Genomic DNA, 25587 nt, shown 5'->3' with positions numbered 1-25587 from the left:
CAACACAAAACACTGTTGCTGTATGTAGGTTTTATTTTATTTGTTTTTTTATCTTATATTTTGGAAATGTACATCCAGGGTTTTTGTTTCTTTAATTTTTTTGGAGTCCCCCAAGAGTGGGGCCCTAAGCTATAGCTTGTTTAGCTTATATGTAAATCCGGCACTGGTCCAAGCAGCCCACAGCTGTCTCAGAGGGGAAGAGGACCCCCCAACTCCTGGCCTTTTAATTGGACCTGCCGAGGATAAAACATAAGCAAGGCCGATGGTCCACGTAGCCTAGCATCCCACAAGCAAGACCTGAACGCCCTCTCTCCACAGAGAGCCAAACGCAGCCGAGGGGATTGTTTCCAGCGCGACCCTCCCTTGCCCCAGGGGGCGCTCTCGCCAGCGACGCACCCCCAACCCCACCGCTTCCTCTCCCACTCCCTGTAAGCCGCGGCCGGCCAGGCCTGTCTCTCTTGCGTTGACTCCGCGTCCCAGCCCGTTGCTAAGCGACCGCGCGCGCTTCTCTCCCCGCGGCGGGCCAGAGCTGCTGCCGTCGTCGTTGGCGGCCGCTGAGGAGGGAGAGGCTGGGAAAGGGCGAGATGGGGAGAGGTGGAACCGAGCCGTGAGGGAACCGCTTTCGGGTTGGCGCGGGAGGAATCGCGGAGCGAGGTTTGCTTGAAATGTGTCGCGGGGAAAAGTTAACGTCGGGCGAGGATTTGGCGCGAAGCAGCCGCGTGGCAGAAATCCAACAGGTGCAGGTTTCCATCGTCGTGGGAAACCCCCTAGGTCAGGCATAGGCAAACTCGGCCCTCCAGATGTTCTGGGACTACAACTCCCATCACCCCTAGCTAACAGGACCAGTGGTCAGGGATGATGGGAGTTGTAGTCCCAGAACATCTGGAGGGCCGAGTTTGCCTATGCCTGCCCTAAGACGAAAGGGGCTTGCCCTGTTGAATTTTTCGGTCCCAACTCCATTGTTTAGGGGTAGTCGGAGTCCATGAGCAACTTGAGGACCATGGATTCCCAGCCCCAGCCTGAAAGGCAAAGGACGGACCCTGCCAGTGGGTGGGTGTGGGATGGATGTAGGAACTATATGGCCTGTGCCAGATTTATGTATAGTAGTACCTCGGGTTACATACGCTTACATATGGTTACTGTAATGCTTCAGGTTACAGACTCAGAAATAACCCAGAAATAGTACCTCAGGTTAAGAACTTTGCTTCAGGATCAGAACAGAAATTGCGCAGTGGCGGCGCGGCAGCAGCGGGAGGCCCCATTAGCTAAAGTGGTGCTTCAAGTTAAGAACAGTTTCAGGTTAAGAATGGACCTCCAGAAAGAATTAAGTTCTTAACCCGAGGTACCACTGTGTAAGCTAAACAAGCTATAGCTTAGGGCCCCACTCTCTTGGGCCCCCCAAATTTTTTAAAGGAAAAAACCACTGTATTAATTGTATTTCAGTTCAACAATTACTTTGGTAAAATACATATTTTGTCATGTGCAAATGGATTTAGATATCTGTTAGGTGTCTATTAGGTACCTATAGCATATATTCAACACAAAAAACAGCGACAATTTGTTGTTGGCAAAGGACAGCTGGACGTATAAAGGGCCCCATTACGTTCAGTAGCTTAGGGCTTCATCAAACCTAAATCTGGCCCTGCCTAAAGGGCACAGGACCCTGCCAATGGGTGGGTGCGGGATGGATGAGGGAACTATATGGCTGCTGTGTGTGATGACTTGGTTGTATATAATCAGCTAGACCTGTTGCGAAAGTAAAAAAAGGCGTCCCCAATTAATTATGCAGCAGATTTTTTTTTTTAAAAAATAGCAAGTATTTTGTTAAAATGGTAGACAGCAATCTCTGTCTTAAAAGAGGCATTTCTTCCTCTTTTGCTCAGGAGGTAAGGCCTCTCCTAAGAAGGCACCTGGTATAACTTTCACACACATCATGTAAAAAAGTCAGCACTTGTGCTGTTTCAGAATCATTGCCTTTTACTTATATGTACAATTGTGCAAATTAGCTAACATTTATTTTATCAACTTGCTTTTTCTAATAGGCAGTACCCTTATTGGAAACGATTTAGTCAAATTAATGTTGAAATATCATTCTGGATTTATTTATTTTTATAGAGGAGCAGGTTTTAATTAATTAATTAATTAATTAATTAATTAATTAATCAATTGCATTTACATCCCACCTTTTCTCCATGGAGCTGAAGTGGCATAAATGGTTTTCTCCCTCCTCATTTAATCCCCACAGCAACCCTGTGTGCTAGGTTAGGCAGAGAGACTATGACTGGCCCAAGATCACCCAGTGAGCTTCATGGCTGAGGCTGAACATTTTATAAATCTGTCAGTCAGTGATATAGTTTGCTTGTTGTTTGTGTGTTACCTGTGGTGCTGGGGAAGGAGAAAAATTAAATGGGACAATTGAAGCCCTCCTGTTCCTCTCTCTGACTAACCATGGTAAATTAAATGTTTGTGGCTTTTCTGTTTTTCTTCTCCTTTTTCAGACTTCCTAGCAGTTCTTCAAAAAATATTTAGAGCTTCATATAAATTAGCACATCTGGAATCACTTTTCAGCTTGTCCACATGAAGCTCCCAGATATGCTAATTTACAAAGTCAAGAATATTAAGAGGTCTCTTAATCTTTTATAGCTATGGATTTTAATCACATATAAGTAAAATTCTATGCTTATTTCTTGAAAGGTGCAAAGAAATGGCTAGAAAACATGAGCATTTTGGCTTAAGCTATTTGGAAGAATTGCGTATCCTTAAGGAACGTGAAAATGTCTGCAAAGAATCTCGACAGAAATTTGTCAGGTTTAAACAAGCAATTGCTGATGTTCACGGAGAACTGGAAAAATCCAATTTGGAGGTTGAACCACCTGAAACAACCTTGTCTTATAGGAGCTCAAGGAGCCCATCCCCACATCTTGAAAGTACAGATTCTTCTCTTGAAGTGGATTCTTCTAAACGTCTGAAAGCAGTTAGGATCACTTTTACCGGCCTGGAAGATGAAACACAAGATGTCACAACTTCACAAAAGACATCTAAGAAAGAGGGCAATGTTGACAAGAAAGAGTCCCCTAGTTTTAAGAAAACAACCTCAGAAATCAAAAGTGATAACATGGAAGGTGAACATGAACAAGTTGCAGTAGCAATAGCTTCTTTCGTAGGTACAAGCAAACAACTCACAATGCTAAAGAAACCAGAGCCCCCACCGAAACCCAAATATCAAAGGAGTCATGCGAAATCACCAGCTAAATCTGTTGCTCTACAGAAAAACAGTTTGGGTATGGAACAACTAAAGCAAAAAATAACATCGGAAGAAGTAGTTGTTTCTACAGTTGGAGGAACCAGCGCTTTAAATGTAGAAGCTGATGACACACATTCTGTGGTTTCTGGTTCAAGTGGAAAATCTGATATGTTGAAAGAAATTTCAAAACCATGCTTATTAGGTTCAATATTTGACGTTGAAATATCAGTTAGTAAAAGAAGCAGTGGCTCATCTAGTATGAAGTCTGCTGCAGAGGCTTTGGTAGAAATTTCACGTGGGAGTACATCAAGCATTTCAAAAGCGAGGCACCTCACGCGAAGTAGGTCACAACTACAGCGTTCCCTGCAAAAGATGCCTTCTGGAATAGCTGTAAGGTCTATTGATGAAATTATTGCATCCCTGAAGTCTACTATACCAACTCCCTCGGACCTGAGGATCAAAGAACTTGTGGAGAGTATTCTTGGTCAGGACTACAACGTAAACAAAGCAGTAGGTGGACTTAGAATGCGTGAAATATGTTTGGTTTTATTTTTAAAATTTGCATATTTTTCTCTAAAACCTACACTGTGCTGTAACACAGATAAAAAGTAGTACCTTATAAAACTAATAGTTAGACTGGGCAAATATAAATGCATCCTCCTTTGATAGGTTTTCTGTAGTTTAATAGATATATTAGTAGAAGTATCCTGGAAGTACACAAAAACCATTGTTGCAGCCTGCTGCAAAGTATGTATGTATGCATGCCTGTGTGTGTGTGTGTATACAGGCTTCATCCTGGTGGTTCAAAGTGAATTAAAATGGGTTAAAATAAAATAAAACACTTATTCTGTTTCTGACTAGGGCCCTAGGGAAGAGTTTCATGCATGTGAAACACATACTGAGGGTGCTTGTCTACATGATTTTCATGTTTGAGTATCATGTGCAGCTTTCCAAGTTGATATTGGATACAGAGATTGATGTAGTGCCTAACCTACAGTATACAGAGATCAAGTTCATAGGTATGGTACAGCTTGAATTGTGCCAGAAATGTATAGGATCATAGTAGAGTGGTTATTGATAGAACGTGCTTTAAAAAAATTATACGGGAGATTCCACACTTACATTAGCATCAACTTCAGCAAAATGTTCTACTGTTGTTTGACATTGGTGTACTTTCTAATATATTTATATATATTTTCGTACAATGAAGATATTAGCTATGAATGAAGAGCTTCAGGCGAGAGAACAAGGGACTCCAGCTGTAGAAGTTTCACCTTTGGAAATGGAACAGGTAAAATTGATAAGGTTCAAAGCATTATCAGAGAATGATGTTAATTTTTTAGTATTGTTTCAGAGGACTGCTCTAATAAATGTTTTAGTCCTATATCATATACGCTGTAATCAAAGTAGCTGCAGATTGAAACGAAGGAATATTGGTTGAACTGAATCCCCACTTGCCCTGTCACTTGTACATAGTAGCATAGGGCCACTGATCCCCCCCAGTACGGAGCACATTGACTCCATAAGAAACTGCTATGGAGGATTTGGGGACCTGGAGCATCATGTGAAATGACAAAGCCTGCAGCTTGCAGGAATTGGTAACATAGCTTCCGGGTAGGTGAGCAGACCTTTAGATCCAGGCCTAAATGTGAAAAGAATCTAAATTGTATCACATAGTAGTACATACTATGTAAACAAATGCCTTCCTCATGGCTAAAAGATGATGCTAAGAATCATGCTTTTTAATCTTAATCTTTGCAGGCCACAGCACAGCAGGCCAGTGGCCACAGAGGCAGGGAAATGACAGGGTGATACAATAAGAAAGACAAGACACCACCTTGAATTGAAAAATTGGCCACAACTTGATTACAGATGTAAGATGGATTTTGGCATGGGCATTGGGTTTGTATCCTGGATCAGCAACCTGCTTGCTGACCGATATCTCTATCAGGGTAGAGCCTGGCAAAAGGACAATCCCCATTGATACAGATCTAATGGTGGAATTCCATAGGATGCCATTCAGGGATGTTCTATAACCTGTTGTTGGCCCCCATCAAATGCTTTCATTATGGCTAAAATGTGACATCAAAGATCATGCTTTTTAATCTTAATATTCTTCTTTCTTTCTCAAGCCACCACCTGCTAAAAAAGACCCTCTGGCAACAGAGTTGGCACCTGAAGAACTGACAGCAGAAGATGCTGAACAAGTGAAAGTGGTATAGCTTAAGCTTCTGTTATAGAAAAATGTTTGTTTCTTAACCTGATACAGTGGTACCTCGCAAGACGATTGCCTCGCAGGACGGAAAACTCGCAAGACGAAAGGGTTTTTGGTTTTTTGAGTTGCTTCGCAAGACGATTTTCCCTATGGGCTTGCTTCGCAAGACGGAAACGTCTTGCAAGTTTGTTTCCTTTTTCTTAAAACCGTTAATACAGTTGCGACTTGACTTCGAGGAGCAACTCATAGTGTGGTAGCCTTTTTTGAGGTTTTTGAAGACTTTGGTGATTTTTGAAGCTTTTCCAAAACTTTTCCGAAACCGTGCCTCGCAAGACGAAAAAACCGCAAGACGAAAAAACTCGCGGAACGAATTAATTTCGTCTTGCGAGGCACCACTGTATTCTACACTGTTCTGCCTCATGGCAGCAGAACATAGAATTGACTATTAAGCTTACAGAGAATGAGAATGCATGCCATTGCTTTGGTACTGGGACAATGCCTTTATATGGAGAAGGAGCATTGCGCTAGCTGAGGTTGTGCTCCAGATTTGGAATGGATTACAAAATAAACTTGCACATGCAAAAAGTGGTGGTAGGTACAGTTAGAAGACAATATGGGTTATGTTGCACTGCTTTTTAGTGCTAGTCAGTTTAGGGAGGTTCTTTAACATTTGCACAAACACCCCCGCCCCACTGCAAGGACTGAAAGTGGCCACAGTTAAATTTCACTGTCAGGGTGAAATAAACTGGTATAACAGAACTTGCTTTTGCCACTTTACAATATACCTTGTATTTCAACTATTTTATATGTGTTGAAAGCAAATGATGAAATGAGAGCTGAAAACAAACTTGGTTTTATATACATAATGTTATATATTTTATGTTATTTCTACAGTTAAATACCCTAATTTGAAATAGAATCTGCTTCTTTTTCTCTTTTGTTTTGAAAATCTCTCTTTTAAAAAATATATATCTTTATTAATTTAAAATAAATACATTTATGAGAAAACAGATGTACATACAAGTAAACAAACATACAATCAAACAAACAAACAAATAACGGAAAATCTCATGAATATTCCTTGAATTGTTTTTGTTAGCAATAACTTACTTATAGTTAAAATTTAAAAAAATTGCCGTTTTTGCTCTATAGGACACACCAGACGATAAGATGCACCTAGTTTGGGGGGGGGGGGGGTGGAAACAAGAGGGAAAAAAATTCTGAATCCCAGAAGCCAGATCCCTCTTGCTGTTCTGGCTTCTGGGATAGCCGCTGACGCCTCTGCGCGCAGGTAAGCTGCCCTCTGTATCTTCCCCCATCTCCCGCAAGCACCGTGCGCTCTTTAAAGGGAGCGCAGTTCTTGGGGGCTTTTCTGGGAGGTGGGGGAAGGGACAGAGCCGCACTCTGGGAGGTGGGGGAAGGGACAGAGCCCCCCACTTCCCACAAGAGCCGTGCGAAGCCTCCCAGGGCAGCGGGGAGCCTTTGTGGGGGCTATCCAAAAGCCAGAATAGCTAGAGGGAGCGCTGCGCAGTGGTCCCTCTAGCTGGTCTAGCTTTGCGCGAAGCCTCCGCAGGGCACGGGGAGCCAGCACTGGGAGGATGACTCAACCACACAGGCTGCTACTGGTTGTAATGAAGCATAACAATTACTACTTGTGTTATGGCTCCTTCTGAAAATTGACATCCCTGGGCCTTTGCCAAGGAAAGAGCTCCCTTCTTTTGAGAATCCATTCAAGCCCCTTGATTTGGGGCAGTAAGAAATTTGCAACAACAGCTGCTGGGTTGGCAGGCATATAAGCATTGGGTCTCTGATTAATATACAATAGCCTTACCCCAACCTGGTGCCCTCCAGATCTTGTGAACTGCAAGTCTTAGCAGCCCCATTCAGACTGACAGGGCTTGGGGATAATGGGGTTGTAGTCCAACAAACCTGTGGTGGGCTACAGGTGTAGTATTCCTGGTGAAGATGATACAGCTTGTTCATAAAACATCACTGCTTTCATCCATGATGATTGATACTGTAGATTGTATATTTGCCCTTTATTTTCTCTAGGAGATACCAGGATCATCACGAAGAGCGAGCTTTCCCCAAGCTCACTTTCCCCAAGCTCACTTTCAAATGGAAGGCACAAGAGTGAGAGAAGATATTGCTGAAGTAAAGGTAAAACTTAAATTCTAAACTTTCTTGTTTCTGACTAGTCCTTTCTTTGCCGATACTACCTGTGTTATTCTCTTTCCAAGCTGCTGTTTTATGCATCCTTTTTCTTATTCTTGTATCCCATGTGCCATCTGCTTTCTCAGTGTGAGCCTAGTCTTTGAGCAGGGTGCCTCCAATATGTCAATGACACTTAGCTCTGTTTATCTTGACATCAGAATTAGGCAAAGCTGTGCAGATTCTAGACAATTGGAGGGCTGGATAAAGCTCTATAAAGTGAGAAAGAATCCCAGCAAGTCGGATGCCCTATGATTGGGTAGTTTTCCAGGTGCTCTCAGATTAAACTGGTGAAGTGCTGTATGTCAGTGAAAAACCACCAGACTTGCATGCAGAAGGTTCCTGGTTCAGTCCATGCATCTCCAGGCAGGGCTGGGACAGATTCCTGGCACTGAGCAATTGGCGTAGATTAGGGATTCTGCTGGTTTACCGCCCGCCTTGCTGCCCAGCAGTCTCCCTGCCTGAGCTGACAGTCTTGGAGGTGGTGTTGAGGACTCCCAGACTGCTGGTTCTAGGGACCTTCAACATCCATGCTGAGGCAACTGGCTTTGGGGTGGCTCAGGACTTTATGACTGTCTGAATATCTGACCAGCTTTATATCATGGTTGTTAATCAGCTTCCTATGTTTGGTGAGCCTTTTAGAAAAGACAAAATGTTATTCTTTTGGTAATTTATTCTGAGCAGGTCTCCCATACAGTAGACAAGGAAAAAGGATAGAATGACTGAAAAATATAAAATGACTGTTTCTTCTATGTAAATTAAAGCTGGGATTGGTTGATTTGCTAATTTAGGTGGTTGGGAATAGGGTTTGGTAAACTTTGGACCATGGAATGAGAGATCAAAACAAAAGCTTATTTTTAAAATACTTTGTATTATTTTAAATTTTTAAAAAATTATTTATATATTTATTTTATATATTTATTTTCCTGAACATTAGGAAGACTAGTCTTACAGTAAGAGCTGGTTAACAGTGGAACAGGCTCACATAAGAGCTGGTGAACTCTCCTTGGAGATTTTAAAATAGAGGTTAGATCATCTTGTATGATCTAGTTGAGATTTCTGCATTGCAGGAAGTTGGACTAGATGACCCTTCCAACTCTACCATTTTCTCTATTGTTTTAAACATAGCAAATTAAAAGCTAATCCTTCTCACAGTGTAAAGTTATGCTTGTTTAAAAAGGTAAAGGTACCCCTGCCCGTACGGGCCAGTCTTGACAGACACTGGGGTTGTGCGCCCATCTCACTTAAGAGGCTGGGGGCCAGCGCTGTCCGGAGACACTTCCGGGTCACGTGGCCAGCGTGACAAAGCTGCATCTGGCGAGCCAGCGCAGCACACGGAAACGCCGTTTACCTTCCCGCTAGTAAGCGGTCCCTATTTATCTACTTGCACCCGGGGGTGCTTTCGAACTGCTAGGTTGGCAGGCGCTGGGACCGAGCAACCGGAGCGCACCCAGCCGCGGGGATTCGAACCGCCGACCTTTCGATCGGCAAGCCCTAGCCGCTGAGGCTTTTACCCACAGCGCCACCCGTGTCCCTATGCTTGTTTACTTGGAAGTAAATTCCACTATATGATTGGCAGCCACAAAGAGCAAGATCACTGATTACTTGTAATGTTTGAAAAGGAGGCCTCTTAAATGCCTCTTATGTGAAACATAAAGTGAACCATATAATACCAACCAGTGCTGCTGTAGAGAACAGGCCAACCCACACGTTTAACAAGATTCAAGGATTTGTGTTGCAGCAACCTCAGATCAGAGGAGTGGGGATGTTCTGTGGCACAAGCATTGTAATAGAATAAAGAGATGCAGGAATTGCCTGTGTAGAGGACTATAGTAGTCCTCAGATTAATAGAGGAGCATGGGTCGGTTGGGTCTTGGTAGCAAAATGACACCATTATTTCTACTAGCCAGCAGAAATTATGTGAAAAGTACCTCTGAGCATGTGCACAATTCCTTTCTCATTACCCTGAGCAATAACAGCTTGTCCCTTCCCTATACAGAATTAGTGAAAAGGATAGAGGGCAAGGTTTCTTCACAGACCTCAACCTCATTGTTTACATTTTAAAAAATTAAACACTGCCTCACCTTCTTCTCAAGTATACTGTATGTTGCTGTTAAACTTAGGGACAAAACAGATGTGACACCTTTCAGCCAATAAGCAATAGCAGGTCCAGTCTGGATCAGGACCTTGTGCAGGGTTTATATATATATATATAATTGAGGGAAGTAGAAATGTATATCTAGACTAAAATGCTCTCATAGGCTGATGAAGAAGTGACTGAAATGCCAAGAGAGAAAGTAGAGCATTCCTCATTATCATCTTCACAAGAGGTAATAAGCTTCCATGAAAGTGAAGTGAGTTCATCTTCAGAGGTTGTACAGTTACAAGAGCCAACTCCTCCAGAGCAAGAAGATGTGGAAAAGGCCATACCTGAACCATCAAAGGTAAGAGATAAATTTTAAAATACCATTTATTCATATTTAGATCTCGGAAAGACTCTTTACAGAAAGGACTCGTAAGCCATTAAGTCACCTTAAGGAAAAAACAAAGGAGGGAGTGATCTCTTTGATTATTTTGGTTGCCCTTTTCTGAACTTTTGCCAACTTTGCGATATTCCTTTGGAGGTGAGGCAACCAGAACTGTACACAGTATTCCAAGTGCAGTCATACTCTAAATTTGTAAAATGGCATTATGACATCGGCAGTTTTCTTTTCAGTTCCCTTCTAGCATGGAAAAGGATAATTAGGAAATAATTTGAAAATAAAGCAAATACTAAGGAAAGTAGCCTGTAATTTCCAGGAGTCCCTTTTAAAAAATGAATGTTACATTGACCACTTTCCAGTCTTCAGATATGGATGCTGATCTTAGGGACAAATCGTAGACTTTCATTAGAACATAAACATCTGAATCAGGAGAGGCTGTGAAAGGTCTGGAGTGGTATGTGCATGCATTAGTGTACTGGATGAGGGCCAATAATCTGTACTTGAATTTTGGAAAGAGAGTTGCTGTTTGGGTGGGTGGTCTCTATGTTTGGGTGGCAGGCAAATTATTTTGCTTTCATTTTTGCCTCCTCACAGAGATCTAGCTTCACCTTTGAGAAGCTCCAAATTCTTCCAAGGCATCCCACTTTGCATTGGAATTTGTGAAATTCCAGCACACACTCTTACTAAATATCCTACGCTAGATAGAGTATCAGCAACTTACCTGCACAGAGCAAGGGTCTCCCTCACATGTTTTATGATAGACTCTTTCATCAGAAAACCAGCTCCAATTTATCTCCTTAAAGTTTGGAGGGGGTGGGGAAGATTGATAATGAAGAGAAATTCTTCATTCAAGAGTGTTGAACGTAATTGAGGCAAACATCACTTGTTCAGATGACACATCGGAAGAGGGTAAGTTTTGCTTTTCTACTTCAGAAAGGCAGCTGTCTTGTCCTGAATCTGATAAGGAAAAGTGTGGAAGACATGCTAATTCTTCTTGATCAAGGCTTCAGCTTTTATATATTTAATAATTCTGGTTTTAGGGTTGCTTTCCATAATATAACATGGACAGATGGCCTTTCTGTGGTTGTGGTCATGCCTAACAACAGGGAGGAGCAAGGAATTTTTTAAAAAAGGAGCAGGAATATTACTGCACATCTGAACAAATAACCCAACTGTGAGGCTGCTGAAAGTTTACTTTAGCCATTCTTTTTTAATGTTCTTGACTTTACTGTTGAATTTTATCCCTGTATAGAAGTCTCTGTCCTCAGACATAGAGCTGGAAATAAAAGGCAAATCAATTCCAAAGGCTAAACCAGTTAAAATTCAGGAGGATTTAGAAGATCTTGATGAACAGCATCCCGTATCTCTGCTTTCCACTTGGACTACAAAGATCAAGTGAGCTTAAAAATATTTCCTTTTTATCACTAATTTATTTATTTTTATTAGTTTTCCAATATACCCCCAATAATAGCCAAATTATAACAATAGCAATTAATTGCCAAATTATACAATTATCAAAATGCCAATCGACTTCCAATTAATACATTTTAGTTAAAGTGGCTCCCCGCATGGCGGTTTGGGTGCATTTCCGATCTGTGTTACCTAATCTCAATGTCAGTTTCATTTAAGTCATAATAATAATCCCATAGTCAACAGCTACATAATGATTTCCATTCGTGATATTATAATATATAAATTTATAAAGCTTCAAGAAGGTAACTCAAACTATTATCTTTATTCTGCCCTGTGTGTGGAAACTTATGCGCATAGAGATTCCTTCTGTCCATATATGGTGTTGTCTCTTTCACTTCCCAGCTGTTGTTTTCTCCCATCGTGGCTTGGGGCGGAACTGAATCTCGAAGTTTATCTCTCCATCCCTTGCTTCGATGTCTCCGTACAGGCGACAGGCCTCAGAACAGGCTAAAAACCATTCTGTCTCACTAGTTAAACATGTCACAGTTCTTCGACATTTTCCCTTCAGCCTAGGAAAAGGTGGGCAGCTTTTGAACACATTGAAGATTTAATACCCCTTTCCAACACTCAGAATCTCTGCAGCATTCTTATCACAGCCCCCAAATTCTTTTCCTTCCAGCAAGAGATTTATGGCCCAATAGAGCTTGATCTTAGATTACATTGTGTCAGTAGGACACCCAAATCTTGGTCTCTTTTTCCTTTTCGTTTATTTTTAAACAGAGGTGAGAGGAACTTTTTTTAGTACTAATTAATAATACTATGCATTTATATAGCATATCAGAGTGATCCAAGTGCTTCACATAAATTTGCTTTTGTAAACCTTAAAGCAAACCTACATAGTATGTCGCATTAGAGACTTGGAGAACAGTGGTTTGCCGAAGGCTACCTAATGAGTTCACAGCAGAACTGACAGAAGCATTAATCGCAACACAAGAACAGCTCGCTGCATTACAACATCATAAATGTTCTAGAGTGCAGAAGATTCAATCCTAAATTACAAAGAGTAATTGTTGCAGATTATTGCCTAATGTAGGGAAAGGCCCCTAACTCAGTGGTTTGAATACAAAATGTCTCAGGTTCAGTCCTTGCCATTTTTAAGTAGGGCTGGGAAATATGTCTGTCTCAGAATACTGCAGTCAGTGTTGACTAGAAGTGGGCAGACTTCAGCTTTATGAGATCTACTTTTTTTTCCATACTGGAAACCCTAAAGTCACCAATAGGAATTTGGTGCAAAACTTATATACTTAGAATCAAAGAATTCAGCAATTGGTTCGAATACCAGAGTTTAACTTTGCTCATAGTTTGCTCACAAATCCACTCTTGGCTATCTCTCCCCCAGTTCATTTCAGCAATCTCTATCTCCATCATGTGTGTAATTATGTTGCCATTGGTTAACGTTTGGTAACGATCAATCCTTTCTGATCTACTTCAGATCATGCAGAGATCTACCAGTAGATCCTGCTCTACTTTCTGCCCACCCCTAATTTAGTCAAGGCTGAAGTTGACGGGCCCATAGTCCATATCCTCCCAACATTTGTCCAATGAAAATAGGGACATCCTAAGGAAAAGCAGGATATTCCAGGATCAAATCAGAAATTGGGATTTGATTACCGCAGTGTATTTTATGTGGGGTTTGCCTTCTGCTTGTTCCAGAAACTGCAGAATGCTGTAGCATGGTTGCTGCCAGGAGTAAGACCTTGTCAGCATATAACACCTGTGCTCAGATTACCTGCATTGGTTGTCGATTTGTTACTAGGTGAAGTTCAAGGTGTTATTCTTGGTATATAAAGCCCTTAATGGTTTGGCTTACTTGCAGGATTGCCTTACCCACATAACTGCACACTTGACAGTTTTGATCTGTGGAACTAGCAGTGTTACACGCTACATAATACTCGTTCCACAGTTGCGAGAAATAAAGCTTTCATTTTATTTATTTATATTCCCTGGAGGCCCCCCCCCAAATACATTATGAAAATCTATATTCTTACATAATCCTGCACACTACAACTGATAATAGTATACATCTGTAAAACATGTTAGAAATAGATCTTTTAGTGTGGCAGCACCTACACTTTGGAACTTCTGGCCGATTGACATCAGGCGGCCGTCTTTGCTGTACTCTTTTTGACACCTGCTTAAAACAGATTTGTTTAGGCAAGCTTATTCAGACATGTAGATGTTGCCACGTTTTAATATTTAATATATTAATTAATAAAATTAAAATATTTAAATTATGTTAAAATGTGTTTAACTATTTTTACTGATAATTTTACTATCTCTTGTAAACTGCTTAGAGGTTTTAGTACAATCAAGCAGTATTTGCATGTTGTTAAAATAAATAAATAAATAAATAAATAAATAAATAGGGAAGGGCTGCCTTATATCTTGTTGTACGTCACATTGGAAACCATCCACCTGAATGTCCACACCCCCAAAGTCTGTCCCCGTCCTCCACATAACCTCCCAGAATGTGGAAAAATGTAGGTAGATGGACCACATGTTTGAAACAACCCTGCTTTTTCACTTATTTCTTAAAACCTCACCATCTTGCATGTTATGTGCTGAGTGGTACACATAGTTCCTTGCAATGATACCTGCTTTAAGTTACACTCCTATACCCACTTACCTGAGAATATGCTCCATTTAACCTACTGGGACTTACTGATGAGTAGATCTGCTTACTTTTGAGTAGACTTACATAGGCTTGTGCAGATAATGGCTATGCTATAATCCATAGAATTGATGAAAGAAATTAACCAATTAGATGTACTCCTCTTAAAGACCCTGGTACTTTTAATAAGTCTTGCCTGTGGCGGACCGTGGTGCATGGCTTCCCTATTAATTGTATGCATGCGTTATTTCAGTAAGTTCTGTTGCATTCCTCAGAACTTAATTCATTAAATATTTGGTATTGGCCTTTCAATTGAATGATGTGCCTGGCATCATTTCCTTTACAGTATTTATTTATTTTCGCATTTGTTTTTCAGTTTTGCACCCTTTGGAATAGTAACTTCTTAGGGTCAAATGTGTTTTGGAATACCCCAGGTTACTCCTCCACTACTTTATTGGTGTAGGAAAAAAGCTTTAATTACTAGCTTTTGTTGTGATTCAAGCCCTGAAAAGTTTCTGGGACACGGAAGAGAGCCTTTTTATGGCAAGTCTGAAGTTTGTAAATGGATATTACTTTCAATTAAGTAACCGAGAGCAGACTCATGGGAAAAGAATTCCAAAGTTTATGAAACGGTCAAATTGGCATTTAAGTGACCCCGTGCATGCCATTGCTTATCTACATTGCTTTAAGTTCATTTGGTTAGCAAGATTATGTATTAAAACAAATAATGACAGCAGACAATGAGTATTTTACTTCAGTAAAAATTTACTGTCAGATTATCAATGATGCAGAAAAAGCATGATTTTGTGAAAAAAAGTTATTGAGTGCATTAAGTGAGGTTAATGTAGGCCACACACATAGTATTGGTTTTTCTTTGTCTTCTCTTTCAAAGGATGATAAATAGAGTGCTTAAGGAGAGTGTGTGCTGTAAAAACACACACCTTTACCTGCAACATGTTCTAAATATTTTAGTCTTTTGTTAGGAGTGTTTCCATTTTTGTCCATTACTGGTAAATGATTCCATCTTCTTTTGGAGCTCAAGCAAAGGGGCACAATAAACTATGGTTCAGTTGTTATTTTCTCAGTTAGATTAGAAACAAAACCTTTTAACAAAACACACTGGGTAACATTGTAATTGGTGACTGTGATTAATTAAACTTGTCTGTTATGCTTTCTTTTGAGAGCTACAGAATTGTAACTTTTTATGTTTGAAAAAGGGTGACAGGGAAATTGTATTGTGGAAGAAAATGGAAATGTGTGCGAGGTAGTTGTTTAAGGTATATAATTGTTTAAGAAATTTTGCAGTACAGTCTACCATGTGCAGAAACACTAACCCATAACTTTGCAACACTTTTCCTCACCTTCGGTACAGTGGTGCCCCCCAAGACGAATGCCTCGCAAGACGAAAAACTCGCTAGACGAAAGGGTTTTCCGTTTTTTGAGTCGTTCCGCAAGACGAATTTCCCTATGGGCTTGCTTCGCAAGACGAAACGTCTTGCGAGTTCTTGCGAGTTTGTTTCCTTTTTCTTAAAGCCGCTAAGCTGCTAAGCCCCTAATAGCTGCTAAGCCGCTAATAGCCGCTAAGCCGCTAATAGCCGCTAAGCCGCTAATAGCCGCTAAGCCGCTAATAGCCGTGCTTCGCAAGACGAAAAAACCGCAAGACAAAGAGACTCGCGGAACGGATTAATTTCGTCTTGCGAGGCACCACTGTACATACATTCTGTATTGTTCCATTGTAGTTTGATTCAAAACATCAAAAACAGCTGCTTGAACACTGCTCCTCTGGGAAGGGGCTTCTTTAGCCAGTGTAGCAAGATCTGTCATAGTTTTTGGTCTTGCATTCTCTTTCACCCTCAAAGAAAGAAAATGATCACTGCCGTGTTGTTTTATAGAGGGGTGGGTCAACAGGTTCCATAGAAGACCTCTACCCCCCAGTATGGTGACTATTCTCCATGTGTGATATTTAAGATAATTCATTTCCACATTCCCTTGGGAGGAGTGCACTGTGTTCTCTCTCCCTTCCCCTCCTCTCCTCTCCCTCCCTCTTTAAAGAGGGCACAAGCCAGAGGCAAAGAACCACAGAACAAGCACCCTTTGGCTTTTGCCCTTCAGCTTGAGCCAGAATGCTTGCACCACTTCCAAGGCATGAGCTTTTAAAGTTATTTGGAGAGGAGCAGAGCAGACAGCCCCAATCAGCTTAACAGGTTCCAGACAGAAACATACAGGTCCAGACTCAGTAACTTTAAAATTAATATCTACATGCATCAAATGGTAATGATCTTTATTTTCTTTCTAGAGATGTGGATCACCCACTTATTCACCTTCTTTGTGCGGCTTCCCCAAGATGTGTGTTGCCCGTTCATCTGCAGCTTGCTTCAAGAATACACCATACCATAGACAAAAGGGGTCATAATGTTTTATTACCACCAGTTAATCTTTGCAGTGACCTCTCAGAGCAGTTCTTACCATCCACTCCTGCTTATGATGAATTTATGGCAAGAGAAAGGTATGATTAGAGAATACTTTGTGCAATGTTTTTGTGTTGCCGAGTGAGCACTATGATGCAGTTCTATGTAACAGTGAATCTTTTTTTCTGGTGGAAGAACCAATTCGCACAACTTTATTTGCATTCCAGGAATAACAGAAATCTACAGATTTGTGTCCCTCCTTTCTGTGCCACACACTGAGTTTTTGTGACTCGTGCCAGTGGCGGAGCTTCATGCTCCGGCACTGGGGGGGGGGCAGGGAGCAGACGGGTGCATGGCTGGCGCGTGTCCCAGGGGCATGGCATGCGCCTGGGGGCATGAAATGCTGCCTGCGGGGGCGTGGCACCCATCGCAGGCAGGGGGGCAGCTGCAATGGCACCCCACCGAGATTGTGCTGCTGGGGGCAGTGCGTTCCCCCTGCACCCCTCTTCCTCCGCCAGTGGCTCCTGCTGCCTTTCCCAGCACAGCTGGTGCTCAGTGCATGAGGTTCCTACCCATCCCTGGCCTTTCAGTCCTGGACCAACTGCAGGGGGCATATCTTTTGGCAGCAAACACTGAGCAAGTGAGGATTGCTCTGGCCTCTGATTTGCTCACCTGCCCTCTTCTTCTGGAAGGCTTTACCTGCTTCAGTGTCCTCTCTTTTTTGGGTGGTGCAATAAGAAGGACTGGGCCCAGCAAGCCTCCCATTGAGAAATGGCGGAACTCAGAGAAGGTGGTCCTGCCAAAGAGGTTCCAGTGGAGAGGCCCAGGCCCTCTCAGAGGTTTGGAGAGGCCCAGCTTTTGAGACTCCTAACCAGAAGAAGAATAACAATTACCTGAAATAAAAATATCCGAAAACAGGGCGCAAAAATAGAGTGAGACATTTTATTTAACAATAGCTTTTCTAACCTTTTCTAGCTGAGAAGGTGTGTCACATTTTGGTCTGATGTGCATAAAAACAAGTTGTGAAACATACTAAATGCAAAAAAATTAACAAGTGTCTAAATTTGAGCCCCCTTTTGAGCCAGCAGCCCTGAGCCAGATGGCCCTCCTGCCCTGCAGCTCTCCTGCCCAGATTGGCCCTGCTAGTGGTCTTCTTGGCTGGGATGCCAACAATTGTAAAACAGTAATGCTTTGAATAGCTCTTTCAAGTCCAAGTACATAATGTATACTGAATCACCCCTAACCACATACTTACTGCCACTGTCAAAAATCCTAAAAGGTAAGTCAGGCAGGGCTTCCCTTTGCAGAAGCCATGTTGATACTTCCTCAACGACTTGTCCTTCTATATTCTTTATAATCTTTATAATTCTTTATAAACAGGCAACCCTGTTTAGGGAAGCTTTTAATGTTTGACAGACTATTGTATTTTAATATTTTGTTGGAGGCCGCCCAGAGTGGCTGGGGAGGCCCACCCAGATGGGCGGGGTATAAATAAATTATTATTATTATTATTATTATTATTATTATTATTATTATTATTATTATTATTCAATGATGCTATGACTTCTTGATACTTTTTGTTACAATATTTCTAGATGTAAGATTCCCACCCTTTATTTATTTACTTATTAAAAAACCTTTCTAAGTTGCTGTTCTTCACAAGGAGCCCAGGACAATGCACAGTAAACAAAAGTAAAACACACCAATTCAACAACAGCACAGTGCAAATAAAAACACCCAAGACATAAAATATAAACTTCAGTTGCTAGCATTTAATTTAATTAATTCATGTTCAACTATTAGCCTAAACCCAGCTATTTTAACTAATTAAGGGACTTAAATTTAAATGCCAGGCAAGTATACTGACAACTCCCTGTTTGTGTGGGGGTTGCATTCTGGGTATTGTGCGCATCAGTGGGGCACGCAAAAGCCGGTCCTGCCCCATTCTGGGGCTGAAAAGAGCATGCATATCAGCAGTTGTGTGTGCCTTGGTTGTGTGCAAAACTGCCATTCCCTGTATTATTTATTGAAATTTGTTGATAATATCAGATAATGGAATTATTTGCATGTTAAACAAGACGTAAGTTTAATGATTGCTTTAAAATGTCACTGTTACTTTAAAGAGGTAACTTGTTCCCTTTCACCAGTTCTCACCCCTGTTCTAAGCCAATAGCCATTTCTCTATTCGGCCCAGTAAACACATCCAGCACAAATATTTGTAGGGCAGTTAGCTGTCCTAACATCCTGACATTAGAATAGTGGGTTAGGGTGACAGGTCAGAGCAGGGACTGAAATGCCTGAAACTTATTCCTGTGATTTAGTGTATGGTAGGCAGAAACTGAAGATGTGCTCTGGTATCCCTGTGCCGTGCTGTCAGGCAGGTTTCCCCCCTTTCCCCTTTGGTCCAAGAAAAGCCCTTTCCTTTGTTAACATGACAACGGTTGTTTGAATGGCATCTAGTCTGAATCAACACTATCAAGCAGTGTCTTTTCATAGGAATGAGAATGTGAGAGATTCTATTGACTCAGGAGACTTGTTTATGTGAACAGGCATTCCTTCAGCAAAATGTTTTGTGGGCAGTTTAATTAATCCTGATTGTTTCCTTGCTTAAATTTTGGAGACCCTGCTAGAGTAATTCATTATCACTATTCTCTTATGAAATCAGAAACTACCCAAGTGTAGATAATGCTTTAATATCTGAGAGACTAAACAAGACTCTGAAACAGTGTTCTGTGGAATGAACGGTGTTCATTTGCATTATTACATTCCCTTTTAAAAAGAAAACAATATTTTGGTGGCCACAGGTATAAAGATATGAATGGTGATTTTAAATATATAGCCTTGCTTTTTACCCACAGGACTTTGAAGGCAGATTTTATTGCAGAACCCAGCAGTGTTCATCTGTTCTCTAGTGAGAAAGTTTTGAACCACCAGTAGATGGCACTGTTAGAATGTACTCTTGAGTTGAAAATGATAATTGACTTAAATATCTATTTTTACATTTTGTTTATTTATGTATTCATTCTCTTTGTATACCAGATGTATAACATAGCTGTCTGGGCAGTTTACAGAAACATGAAACATATAAATGCAATTAAAACTCTTATATAGTAAAAACACTAAAACTAATTCATCAAAACAAAAAAATTCCTTCCAGTAGCACCTTAAAGACCAACTAAGTTAGTTCTTGGTATGAGCTTTCGTGCGCATGCACACTTCTTCAGATACAGTGTGTATCTGAAGAAGTGTGCATGCACACGAAAGCTCATACCAAGAACTAACTTAGTTGGTCTTTAAGGTGCTACTGGAAGGAATTTTTTTGTTTTGACTATAGCAGACCAACACGGCTACCCATCTGTAACTAATTCATCAAAGTTGTTGATAGATCACTGGCAGGAGAACTGCACACGGCATGCTTAACTTATGTGATAAGAAGATCCCTTTGATTTGAAGGGATTGAGATGGTTAACACCTAATTTAAAAAATATCCAGAGAGCTAATCTCAATGAAATTTAGCCTATTTACTATTAACAAAACCTACTTGATACCTAGGCAACACTACAAAATGATTGCTGTGGTTAGGCCTGGCTAGTCAAAAAATGGCTGCCCCCCCCCATTTCTCCAAATCAATTACTCTTTAACTGTCTTTCTATTCATTTCCCCACTGTCAGCACACTCATCTCCCAGTTCTGCTTTGAAATAAAATTCAGTGTGAATCCATCATTACTTGAGCTATGTTGGCCAGTAGTTGCTGAGGTTATAGCCTGCAATTATTTGCCATCAAGAGTGTGCTATTTAAAAGCAAAACAAAGCATAAAACTTGAACGGAGTAAATACTCTCTCTCTCTGTGTGTGCTTTACAAATATTCCAATATCTTACTGAGAATCTTTTTTTCCAGAATTTGTAATGAAGGAGTTCCTATTTCAGAAGTATACAAATGCAGTCAGGAAGATGGAGTTAAAGTTTTCCCTCCAAGGTCACCAGAAAGTATGCCTGAATGGCAAAGAGTAGCTGAGTTTTATGTTGAAAAACCTCAACTAGCCCTGTTAGGAGAAAAAGTAAGATTTGATACGTAATTCTGATAACTTATTTTTCTGAAGTCCCATCTTTTGAAATATAACAAATTATTGTCTTTCTAGATTGCTTCTCCTTTTTTAAAGAGGGTGTTTATATAGGGAAGAAAAATTCATAGCATAGTAGTAGTTTTTTGCCCTGCATTTCCCAGGTTCTTATACAACACACTCCTCAAGGTACAGAAGGGGGGAGGTTCAATAGACAATATTAGGACTTGCCTTACCAACCCTAGTGGCTTCCTTTCAAGACAAGCTCATCTCCTTTTCAAATGGTGTAATCCAACTACATTGAAGGCTGGACTCTTTCTCTTTCACAGAAACCCCTCTCCTCTCCCCTGACTTTCAGTCAATTTTTCTATTTCTTTCTTGTATCTCTGACAGTGAGGTAATTGTATGCAAATTCTTTATTTAACTGGGCCTTGAATGCAGAGAGTTTTATGATGTCTCCTTCTCTTGCTGTAGCCATTGCCATTTTTGGAGTCTCCTGGCATTTTCTGCTTTGGGGATACTAGTTTAATAAATTTCTAAGTGTAACTGTGTGGGACAGCTTTAAGATACAACTGTGGATGTAAGCACCCCCTGTTGCTAATATATAATCCTGGGCATATGAAAGCATAGGACTTGGGTCTTTCCATTTAGATTTCCTGCTGATTGAGGTAGTCCATACTCTTATGTAATATGTTGAGAATAAGGATTTCACTCATTTGCCCTGATCCAGAGAATGCTGGTTTTGCCATGCAAATGTGATGTGTAACTTTTGCCAGGTGATACAAGTGCCCTTCATATTTTGTGTTTCCTTCACTTCTGTTTTATCTCAAAATGCCTGATTTGTCTTGAAATGTTTACCAATTCAGCACAGCAACATCTAATTATTAAGAAGAAAACATGTCTAGGATTAAAGTCATACTAATTTTGTTAATTGTTTTTGATGTGAAGGTTAAATTTCATCCAGGGTCTCTCAAAATGTTTTGGACACCAGCTCCACAGAAATTCGCCGCTCCTCTCTCTCTTATGAAGGAGACCTTGTTTCCAAAGTATGAGGTAAAAATTCTTAATATATTTGAAGACTACACAGCATTTCATTTAATATCACATTTGATTATCTACACAAAATATAAATTAAATAGTAGCGTTTCTGTACCAATATCTATAACTGAAAGTGTGGATTATAGAAATAGTTGCTTTATTTTGATATAGAGTGGTGTATTTTAAATTAATGTAAACATGAACTTACAGTTAGTAATTACATACCATATGCCATATGCAATTGGGGCACATTCTCCAAAATATTTAAATATTTCATCAAATTAACAGAGAATGCTAATGTTTAAATACCTGCAGGATTGTACTGTATTGTGAATGCCCAAAACCATTCTAGTTCTTTCTTAGTATTGCTGAAATTCATATTTCCTTTGTTTGGATATGATCCTTCTGGAGTCTTATAGTGCAAACCTCTGTATGTATGTATGTATGTATGTATGTGTGTTTGTTTGTGTATGAGTAAGCTAAAATACCTGGGTGAATATATATACACCAGCCATATTTCAAACTGTTCAGATTATTTTGTACTACTGGCCAAAATAAATCATATTGTCCAACTTGTTGTTCATTCCTTGTTTAGTGGGACCAAATGGAGTGTATCAAATCCAATGAAGTTTTGATGTTAACGTTTTAACTTTTCCTAGAGATTTATGAAGTCAAACTGAAATTGGTATGATGGTTTATACCACCAGTCAAAAGTTATCATTAAACCTTTTTATTTTTCCAGAGCAATCTGATTAATGGTGTTATTTATGAAGACTTTTCATGTGATCTTCGAGATCAAGAAGTATTAGAGTTTGAGGAGGACTTTGACCATTTGCTTTCTGTGTGTATTGCAGTAATAGTTTCTTCTTTTTTTGATCTGATAATGGTTTTATATATTTCATAAAGGGTTGTTTTCCTATGGGAGCTGCCTTGGAAGGGCTTTGTGAGGAGGAACCTGACATTGGCTCATGCTTTTGTATTTGCAGGAAGCTTCTCCAGCAATCAGTCTGGTGGGAAAGCACACCTCTCTCAGTATACAGAGATAAAACAGAAGTGCTGAGAGGGAATAGTAGGGCATGGAGGAGAGAACAGCCTGCAGGAAAAGCTCCAAAGTGTTTGGTTCTTCCAACAGGAAAATAGACAGGCAATGAACAGGGGAACTCCCTCTGCCTCAGTGTTTCATATAACTGGCAGGCAAAGTACTGAGAGGTCAAGTACAAGGGTGCCAAGAGGAGCTTGCTGAGGGGAGGAAAGAAGCAGTAGGACTGCCTGTGCTAATTGTGTACAGGGACCAGCATAGCGGAGGAAAAGAGGACGAACCTGAGCACAAGAAAGGAGGGGAAGCCCATAGGAGGGTCCTGTAATGAATCTGGCTCCTGAGTTCAGAGAAAAAAGGGCTCACTGGTTGTCCTCTGAAGCAAGAGTGGTCTGGCATTCTGAGGAATCACGGGGGAACTGGTTAGAGGGGACACCACTCAACTGGGAGTAATGTGTAACAACAGCATACAAATACTGAAGAAACTTAATATATCAGAATGCATTTGTCAACTTTTCTTCATTGAATGTCAATGTTATGAAAGGACCACACTCAGTCCGTATACTGTAATTCTTTAGGGCCAAGATGGGCATGGGCCCCTCAGTACTCATTTGACTCTTGGAGCCTTTGTACTTCCATAGGAGAACATTTGTTGTTGTTTAGTTGTTTAGTCGTGTCCGACTCTTCGTGACCCCATGGACCAGAGCACACCAGGCACTCCTGTCTTCCACTGCCTCCCGCTGTTTGGTCAGACTCATGTTGGTAGCTTCGAGAACACTAAAGCAGTCTTAAAGAGGAATGTTATTGCCCTTGGGCAGTCCAGTTAATTCCCTTGGCTGTTTCCCAAGCAATCTTAGACATACTCAGATTCCAAGAGGTAACTAGATTCTTTCAGTCTTCAGTCTGGATGTCCCATATCTCCTAACTTTCATTCTTTTGGGTCCTGTGCCTGAGACAGAACCTGCCATTTGCTTATTTATTATTTTATTTTTCAGATTTATAAACTACTTCCTAGCCTGAGGCCATCAAAGTGGTGTACAGTGCAAGATAAAATGACATAAAATACAAAAAAATAATAATTTTAAAAACATTTTTACTAAAGTACAATTAGCACACTTCAGAGAAAATGGTTTTAAATAAAAAAACTTCTTTAGTGGCTGCTTAAACACCAAGGTGCCATGGTGCTGTCTTAATGCCATCTAGTATTTAACTTCAGAGCTCCTCCTTTCAGCTCATCAGAAGAACCAAGGCCTAGTTAATTAAGGTCCCTGTTTCTCCATCTTACAAACAGTAGTGGGTGCCATGGTGTCAGCACTTACCTGACCTGCCACTGCTGTTGCTGCAGTATAATGAAAGAAGGAGGGGAAAGGCAGTGATAAGGTTAGTATGCAAATGCACTGGCAGAAACACCTGATTGATTCCACCAGTGTGCTGGCACTATGCTCACCTCACCCATCACCTTGTCCCTTCCTGTAAGCTGCAGCAGCAGTGATAGCAGGTCAGGTAAGTGCTGACACGCTGCCCTGCTGACTGCTGCAGCTGAGATATGCCTTAGATTTGTAACAGAAGCCTGTCAACTGAGACAGGCTCTTTTGCCAAAATTACACTATCTTTAATTTTCTGTATTTCGTGAAGGTATGAAGAATCCAAGTAGTAATATTTGTGAAATATTAAGAAAATCTTTTTTGTTTGTTCATCAACTGGCCATTCTGTCATTTGAAGGTAAATTCCCAAGCTCCTCATCCGGATGCCTTCCTTGATTCTATTTGGACCTAGATGTGTTAATCAACTAAAGGGACGCGGGTGGCACTGTGGGTTAAACCACAGAGCCTAGGACTTGCCGATCAGAAGGTCAGCGGTTCGAATCCCCGCGACGGGGTGAGCTCCCATTGCTCGGTCCCTGCTCCTGCCACCCTAGCAGTTCGAAAGCACATCAAAGTGCAAGTAGATAAATAGGTACCGCTCCGGCGGGAAGGTAAACGGTGTTTCCATGTGCTGCTCTGGTTCACCAGAAGCGGTTTAGTCATGCTGGCCACATGACCTGGAAGCTGTACGCCGGCTCCCTCGGCCAATAAAGCGAGATGAGTGCCGCAACCCCAGAGTCGGTCACGACTGGACCTAATGGTCAGGGGTCCCTTTACCTTTACCTATGTTAAACAACTATTGCCCAGTGGCAAATATCTCCTTTTTAACAAGGTGTTTATGTGAAATATTATTTCCTTTTCTAAACCAGAAAGAAAGCTCCGTGATGGATCTCTTCCACCACAATTTTTAGATTACAGTGTACATAATTATGTCAGATTTACGAGTATGTAAATAAAACTCAATTTACTTTTAATTTCATACTCCTAATGTAAAACCAACATACATGCTCACAATCTGAATCTAGGATAGCTTTCCAAGAAAAAATGTGTTATGAAAATAAATACGTTTGTTCTATTTAAAAAATACCCACTTTTTGTATATATTTTTCTTTGTTTCATAGACTCTTAAAATCTGTAGAAGAAGCGCTTCCTCTCCAGGGCTTTTAGTTTCTGAAAGGGAAACATTACAGGTATTGTAACTTTTTTCAGATGTATTATTTAGTACTTATTATTTATTAGCCGTATCATACCCAGCATTGCTTGGGAATTCAAAGAAACAAACAAACAAACAAAAAAATCAAAAAAAATTATATCAGTGCAGTTTTTAAATCAGTGGTTGAAACAGTGCTGTTTTGAAAGGTTCTGGCTGCCATCTTGATTCAAAATGGTGTCCAATTGTATCCAAACATTGAGGAAAACCTGCTCCTTAATTGCAGGAACCA

At 40.7% G+C, this 25587-nt stretch overlaps 1 protein-coding gene across 1 annotated transcript in view; it reads left to right on the top strand.

Annotated features, from left to right (window-relative positions):
- The first annotated feature begins 431 nt into the window (after positions 1 to 431).
- Positions 432 to 25587, top strand: part of TTC6 (tetratricopeptide repeat domain 6) — a 64719-nt gene continuing 39563 nt past the window's right edge. The window contains exons 1-12 of the mRNA XM_077925799.1: positions 432 to 654; positions 2695 to 3754; positions 4455 to 4535; positions 5377 to 5460; positions 7512 to 7619; positions 9932 to 10114; positions 11406 to 11548; positions 16534 to 16743; positions 20545 to 20704; positions 21656 to 21760; positions 22488 to 22586; positions 25267 to 25335. Of these exons, the coding sequence (XP_077781925.1) occupies positions 2705 to 3754; positions 4455 to 4535; positions 5377 to 5460; positions 7512 to 7619; positions 9932 to 10114; positions 11406 to 11548; positions 16534 to 16743; positions 20545 to 20704; positions 21656 to 21760; positions 22488 to 22586; positions 25267 to 25335 (2292 nt within the window). The 5' untranslated portion in view covers positions 432 to 654; positions 2695 to 2704. The remainder of the gene's footprint in view (positions 655 to 2694; positions 3755 to 4454; positions 4536 to 5376; positions 5461 to 7511; positions 7620 to 9931; positions 10115 to 11405; positions 11549 to 16533; positions 16744 to 20544; positions 20705 to 21655; positions 21761 to 22487; positions 22587 to 25266; positions 25336 to 25587) is intronic.

Source organism: Podarcis muralis, chromosome 1 (assembly GCF_964188315.1).
Source record: "Podarcis muralis chromosome 1, rPodMur119.hap1.1, whole genome shotgun sequence".
In the NCBI taxonomy this organism is placed as follows: domain Eukaryota; kingdom Metazoa; phylum Chordata; class Lepidosauria; order Squamata; family Lacertidae; genus Podarcis; species Podarcis muralis.
This window is presented reverse-complemented; position numbering and strand designations above follow the sequence as displayed.